General features: G+C 47.4%; 2 protein-coding genes across 2 annotated transcripts; both read right to left on the reverse strand.

The window, feature by feature from the left end:
* Positions 1-235: 235 nt before the first annotated feature.
* LOC127340040 (F-box/FBD/LRR-repeat protein At1g13570-like) lies at positions 236-1,819 on the reverse strand. Its single transcript, XM_051365822.1, has one exon. The coding sequence runs from the start codon at positions 1,817-1,819 to the stop codon at positions 236-238; it is 1,584 nt and encodes a 527-aa protein (XP_051221782.1).
* Positions 1,820-4,665: 2,846 nt separating this feature from the next.
* LOC127340039 (F-box/FBD/LRR-repeat protein At1g13570-like) lies at positions 4,666-6,279 on the reverse strand. Its single transcript, XM_051365821.1, has one exon. The coding sequence runs from the start codon at positions 6,277-6,279 to the stop codon at positions 4,666-4,668; it is 1,614 nt and encodes a 537-aa protein (XP_051221781.1).
* Positions 6,280-7,399: the final 1,120 nt, after the last annotated feature.

Below are 7,399 nucleotides of genomic sequence, written 5' to 3' on the forward strand. Positions count from 1 at the left end.
CTAGTTTCACCGGTTGAGATTGAGGGAGGGTGATAGAATATGTATTAGTATTATACATGTGTATTCTGTATATATGTCTAACACATTGTATTTGCACTGTAACTCTTGGTCAATATAATGAGAAGGACACGCCGGCCCCTGTTGTGCCGTGCAACCCAAATACCCTTTTTCCCTGAACTCTGTTAGTATTCTTAGTAAGATATATATTCCCGTAAATAACCATACATATAAAATCTCATTCGACAATAAACTTTGTCTTGGCTGAAAGTTTACTACCGATGCATGTTGCTGCCATATGACGGATCTTAGAGAGTATTCCTTTCTCATCTTCGGTAACTCGATAAGTCTCTTCTGGAACGTGCGGCCTACTTGAGTCTATGGTCAAAATCTGCAGAGCAGGGGCATTTTCCACGATGTGTACCAAAAGATCTACTTGACTCTTTTGACCTCTGAATGAACAAACCCTCAAGCTCTTCAAGCACTTGTATTTCAATTGTCCATGTGGTAATCTCCTGAGATGCCCTTCCCCACCATTCTCGCGGCATAGTGCGAGCACAATGTCCAATTCCTCGAGCAACGGGGCAGCCTCGAGAAAACGCACAACAGAGAGGATATCGTCTGAGTGCATAGTGCGGACATCGAAGATTAGCTGGAGATGCCTGAGGTGGGGAAACCTGGAGGCGTTCTGGAGTCGCCAGGGAAACTCCAGCTGTATAATAATAGAGTGGAACGACAGACGTTGCACCATCGGGAACGCATCGGACAATGAACTAAGAGCATGCTCCATTGTTATTTCGTGACAGTAGACGTTAACATCGCAGAGTCGTGGCGTTTCGCCAAGGTCGATGGAAGGTAACGAACGCCCCAGGAATATGAAAGTTGCGAGGTTGGTGGCAGTGAGCTTTATCTGGGTCACGCTGCAAGCAGCCAAACGCAGGTACCGCAGCCTGGAGAAGGGCGTGTCCACTTTGAGTTCATCGTTGAGATAGACATTATAGAGATCCAGCCACTCCAGATTAGGGCAATTTGACAGCATATCTCCGAAATCAGCTGCGGACACGCGTGCATAGCACAGACCCAGCCTCTTCAATTTCGGAAAGGAAGGGGAAGGCAGCTTGAGCGATACACAGGAAAGGTGGATATGCTGCAGGCTGGACACACCTCCGTCGTCGAGCAGCTGCAAGGGTAGAGCGTACAAATCACTAGGGCGCATCAAGCGAGGTGTTACCGACGACACGTGAAGCGTCAAGCTCTTGGCCCGGGCCGCCGCCGCGAAGCGAACCCAGTCATCCAGACGGCGAGATACAAGCTGAACGGCGGCCTTGTCGACCCTGATCTCGAGCTGCTCGACCACGCTGCCCCGGCGCTGCCGCAGTATCGCGTCGGCCATGTCAACGAACCTCTGCACGTATCGCTCGGGGTACAGCATGAGCCTGTATGCGGCGCCGCATATGGCGAAGATGTCGAGGGTTAGCCTGGGAGAGTGCTTCCAGGCGTGCTCCCACGCGCTCGACAGGACGCTGGTCCTCGCGGCCTGCTTCGCGTCCAGCTTCGACAGGATCGTGGGCAGCAGCTCCTCTGGAAGGTTTCCGATCGGGACTCTTCTGGTTGTTCTGCTGCGGGTCGGCTTCCGCCGGCCGCCGCTGGGTGCATCGCATGGTTCGGCTCCCGGTGTGATTTCTTCTTTGGAGCGTGGTGGTTTGCAATGGCAGACCAGGCTGCGGTTGCAGCGGCAGGTGATCAGCACGGTGGCTACTCCTTCTCGGCGTGCATCGTCCAAGATCCGTCGGGGACGACCAGTAACATTGTTGTTCCCCATCGATGTTTTCACTTTTCAGCTGTTCTCGCCACGAAACGAGGTCAGGTCGATGGACACGAACGGTAGCAGTGTCTGGCTAATCCTGCCAATCGATCACGGCTCTGTTCGTTCCGAACTTTGTAGCTCATATTCACAGGCCACGGTCTAATAGTCTAATCTAGGCCCAACAATGATACACTTATAGAAGGGTTCTACGGAATAAACTTACGGGCTTCTTGTAGAAAAGCTCTTTCCGTTTCTGATTAGGCTAGACTAAATTCTTTCCGGATTTTATACAATGTTCAATGAAGATAAGATCATAGGAGACTTGGGGAAAGAAAGGAAATCATGCAGCAAATCACTCGTATTCAATGAAGAGAAGAGCATACGATTCTTTGCAGATTTTGTACGGACATTGCCCGTGCGTTGCAACGGATCAATACATAATAAATTATTGTTGCCAAAATATAATACAACGCCATTTGATGAGAATATTAGTTCTTCTAACCGGTGGCGTCACCGCGTTTGTCTTCATTTTTGTTGATAACCATTGGCATGTTGACCTTTATCTCGCACAATGAGATTGTTTAGATTGTGGATCGGCCAACCCGGTTCACACAACGATCGATTCAATTCGCACATGGATATGGAGCTAGGCCACAACGTGGGTATTCTTTTCACCGCCCGTATTTGACACGCAAGGTGCCAATGCGATGCAATGGTTGTAAGTTAATTTAATATATTCTCACGAACCTCAAAATTGAGATTATGTAATTTTAGCTCTTTAGATATCTTATATTTCACGATTAATTTTGGTTTGTACGATTTGAAATATTTTAGTTTCTACTATAGATTTAGTAGATGAAACTCTCGAAATAGAAATAAAACTGAACACCTAGTATGAATTATTTTTATGTACATCATGGATATATCTAGAAATACAAAATATTAAAATAGAAAGAAAAGTGTTTTGAAGGAGAAAAGAAGGGGATCTCCACTGCACCAGCCAACCTAGAGGCCCAGCCGAGCAAGCCATCCAGACCGAACGCTTGTTCAATCACGCACTGTGCTGCCTATCCTCCCTAGATCGACCGCCCGCCGCTCTGCCTTTTCACTCCCCTGGTGTGCGGCGTCCTAGTGCATCTGGCCTGCCCGGGACTTCCTCCGCCGCCATCTGCTGGCCACGACCAGGACGGCCTACGTGTAGCTTGAGCTCCTTCCTCGTGTTAAGTTTCATGTACTAGCCACTTGAACCAAAAGTCCGAACTGATGGAAAGAGCTAGGCAATCTACTTATACACTTCACAACACCCCTACTCGCGTGTGACAGGAGAAGAGAAAGTCAACACGTGAAAGAAGAAGAGCACACCGAAACAGCGGTGGCTAAAGAGGGGGGCAACAACAATTTTTAGGCTTAATTGCGAAAATCATGTGAAAGCCAGGATTTGAACTTGAGACCTGGGCTCTGATACCATGTTAAGCTTCATGCACTAGCTACTTGAACCAAAAGTCCGAACTGATGGAAAGGGCTAGGCAATCTACTTATACACTTCACAACACCTCGCACCTTGTTACCATGCAACGGTCGAGCCGCCCGCGTCCGCCGGTCCGCGTCAAGCACCGCCGCTCGCGGCTCCGCACTCGATGCACTCCTCCGCTAGGACAACGTGGTGTAGTGCGGGTTGAATAGCAAATTTTTGAGGGGCCTAAATAAAAAATGGCGCGACAAACCTCACTCTCTTTTCAATTTAATAGTAAAGATTTTAGACCACCAATCATGCATTAAATAACTCGTATTTAGAGTATAACAGAGAACAGCATCTACACAGCCAAAAAAATACACTGAATAATCCATCTTCGCTTTCACCAGCATGCATGCATCATTAGCATATACTCCAGTAAACAAGAAAAAACGGAGGGATTATTCAAGATTCAGACAACAACAAATCACGACCCAACTTTCGTTCATGTTTACGTTACATGCTCAGCTCAGTAACAGTCAGAATCTATACCTCATTGTCTTAGCTTGAAAAAAGAATCTCAACGTCCACGAGACAGCAACGGAAAGGCTCAGTCCTCGCCACGAAAATCTGAGCTGCCCACGCCGAGCTGAAGTACAAACTTTTTGGCTGGCTTGCCCTTCATGGAAAGCTGCTCACAGTGGATATGCTCGCCATTAGGGAATGACCACATGATCCACTATGTCCATTATGTCTACAAGTGCCCGAAACAGCCAACCACAACTGCAAAGATTGCCCCTTCACCATGGCCATTTGGAACCGGATGAAGTCCTGGGACAATGATGGAAGCTCTGACATTCGCCACGACTACCATTCTATCTCGGAGTGGTGGGACGCTTTGATCTCCAAAAAGGCTAATAAAGAACAGAAACACATCAGCGGCCGTTTCCTCTATGTTCTATGGAATGCTTGGAAGGAACGAAACAGGCGCATCTTCGCTGGGCGTCGGCTAACCTATCTAGAGGTTGCGGATATCACGAGGGAAGACGTCCTTCAGAGGGATCGTGCCATAAACGGCTTCGGGCCGGCCATCCCGGTGAACCTGACTAGTTTGTTTCCCCATCTGTTTTTCTTTTTGGTTCCTTTTCGTGGTTTTCTGGGGCATATTTCCACCTTAATCTAAATATGCCCTCTTTTGTACAGTTTGGATGGTTTCTCCCCCTTGCTTAATGAAAAGACAGTGCTCGTGCCGGTTGCTCAAAAAAAAAACGGAAAGGATATCATTCTTTGCCACTGAACAATAGCATATATAGTACTACTGTGTTAAGCTTGATTATCAAATAAAATATTGGGTGTTTCATTATTAGTGATGTCTCTTGCACTAGCGTCCAATGACATAACAAAAATCTCATACAACAACAAATTTTGTCTTTGCTAGAAGTTTCTCACCAATGAATGTTGTGGCTCTACGACGGATATCTGTTAGACTTCTTGTTTCAGCTTCCATAACTTGATCAATAGTAGCTGGAACATGTTCCATTATTGGGTCTATAGTCAAAATCTCGAGCGCAGGGGCATTTTCCACAATGTGCATCATAATCTCTAGTTGATCCTTTTGACCTGTGAACTCACGAGCTCTCAATCTCTTTAGATGCTTGTATTCGAACTGACCCTGTGCTGACGTCCTTAGAGGTCCTTCACCACCGTTCTTGCAGGATGATACGAACTTTATGTCTAATTCCTCAAGAAACGGAGCAGACTCCAGAAAATACGCGATAGGAAGGATACCATTGGAAAGTTCAGCAGGGTAAATACAGGATAGCAGCTGTAAATACTTCAGATGAGGAAACCTGGGGGTGTTCCCAACTGGCGAGCGAAGCGTCGGCAGTGTAAAAGTACAGCAGAGGCACAGTCGTTGCACCTCCGGGAACGAATTGGGCAATGAGCTGACAGACTGTTGTAGCGTTAACCTGAAACACTGAATATTAACGTTGCACAGTCCTGAAGTTCCGCCGAGGTTGATGATGGTAGGCGCCGAATGCCCCCTGAATACGAAGGTTTTGAGGCTGTTCGCATGGAGCTCTATCATTGTTGTCCTGCAATCAACCAAGCGCAGGTACAGCAGCCGGGGCAAGGGCCGATGCACCGTGAGTTGATCGTCCAGATAAACCTTGTGCATATCCAGCCGCTCGAGATTAGGGCAGTTTGACAGCATATGCTGCAGATCACTCGTAGACACGGTCGCCAAGCGCAGGACAAGACTATTGAGATTTGGAAAACTGATAGACTTTGCGTGGACAGGTACTTTGAGCGACACGAACGAAAGGCTGATGTGCTCCAGCTTTGACAAGCCTCCTCCGGCGTCGAGCAGCTGCAGAGGAAGCTCGTACCGATCACGGCCATACACGACCCCAGGTGCTTCCGACACGTGAAGCCTCACGCTCTTGGCCCGCGACGAGACGGCGAAACGTATCCAGCCGTAGAGACGGCTTGAAACCTGTCGAAGGTGGCACTCGTCGAACCTGAGCTCCAGCTGGTCGACCGCGCCACCACCGCCGCGGCGCTGGCGCAGTACCTCGTCGACGGTGTCGATGAATCTCTGCACGTAGCGTCGCCGGTACAGCTCCTCTCTGACGGGCTTGAGGTAGTTGTGCCTGTATCCTCCGTCGCCGCACATCGCGACGATGTCGAGGGTCAGCTTGGGGGAGTGCTTCCAGGTGTGCCTCCACGCGCTCGCTAGGACGCTGGTTCGTGCCGCCTGCTTCACATCTAGATGTGACAGGATCGTGGGCAGGAGTTCCGCCGGAAGCTCTCCGAACGGGTCTCTTGGTTTCCGTCGGCCGCCGCTGGGTGAATCGGCTGGTTGGGCTGATCCATACGGGGTTTCTTTGTTGGCACGAGGTGGCCTGCAATGGCAGATCAGGCTGGGGTTGCACCGGCAGGTGATCAGCACGGTCGCTAATCCTGCTCTGCGTGCATCATCCAAGACCCGCCCGGGACGACGAGTCAGATTTTCCCCCATCGATGTTGCCAGCAAGCGCTTGCCTAGGTTTTAGCAGACGAGTTTTGAAAACGGAGGGGATATGGTATATTATAGATCTAGATCCCCTAGTTTTATAAATCCCAAATTCTTGTGAGCGGGCGTGTGCCAAACCGAAGGCCCGGGCAGACGCACTACACGACAAAAAAATCCCACCGTTCTTTCTCCAATTTCAACCTATCCCTTCCACTCGATACTCTAACTACATGGTCAACAAATTCTCATGTATTTTAGTTTTATTTATAGATGACACTCCTCCTAACTTTTTGCTTTCACAAGCCATGGCTAACCGAATCCTCGGGTGCCTTCCAACATTTCACATACCATGGAGGAGTGTCTATTGCAAAATTAAGTTGCATAAATCAGGGCAAAACATGTGAAGAGAATTATTAATGAAAGTTGTAATTAATTCGGGCTGGGCACCCCGTTGTCAGCTCTATTTACAAAATTATTGGATAAGCGGATGTATATGCCACTAGTCCATTGGTGAAAGTCTGTCTAACAAGATTGAAAGATAAAACACCACATACTTCCTCATGAGCTATAAAACATTGACACAAATAAGGAATAATAAAGTTTTGAATTGTTTAAAGGTAGCACATGAAGTATTTACTTGAAATGGCAGAAAAATAACACATAGTAGGTAGTTATGGTGGACACAAATGGCATAGGTTTTGGCTCAAGGTTTTGGATGCACGAGAAACATTCCCTCTCAGTACAAGGCTTGGGCTAGCAAGGTTGTTTGAAGCAAACACAAGTATAAACCGGTACAGTAAAACTTACATAAGAATATATTGCAAGCATTATAAGACTCTACACTGTCTTCCTTGTTGCTCAAACACTTTTACCAGAAAATATCTAGACCTTAGAGAGACCAATCATGCAAACCAAATTTCAACAAGCTCTACGGTAATTCTCCACTAATAGGTTTAAACTACATGATGCAAGAGCTTAAACATGATCTATTTAAGAGCTCAAAACAATTTCCAAGTATCAAATTATTCAAGACAATATACTAACTACCACATGAAGCATTTTCTGTTTCCAACCAAATAGCAATAAGTGCAGCGGCTTTCAGCTTTTGCCATAAACATTAAAGTAA

The sequence above is a fragment of the Lolium perenne genome, chromosome 3, assembly GCF_019359855.2.
Source record: "Lolium perenne isolate Kyuss_39 chromosome 3, Kyuss_2.0, whole genome shotgun sequence".
NCBI lineage: Eukaryota > Viridiplantae > Streptophyta > Magnoliopsida > Poales > Poaceae > Lolium > Lolium perenne.

Coding starts and splice junctions, on each gene's coding strand:
- LOC127340040 (XM_051365822.1), bottom strand. CDS start 1,819: ATGGGGAACAACAATGTTACTGGTCGTCCCCGACGGATCTTGGACGAT.
- LOC127340039 (XM_051365821.1), bottom strand. CDS start 6,279: ATGGGGGAAAATCTGACTCGTCGTCCCGGGCGGGTCTTGGATGATGCA.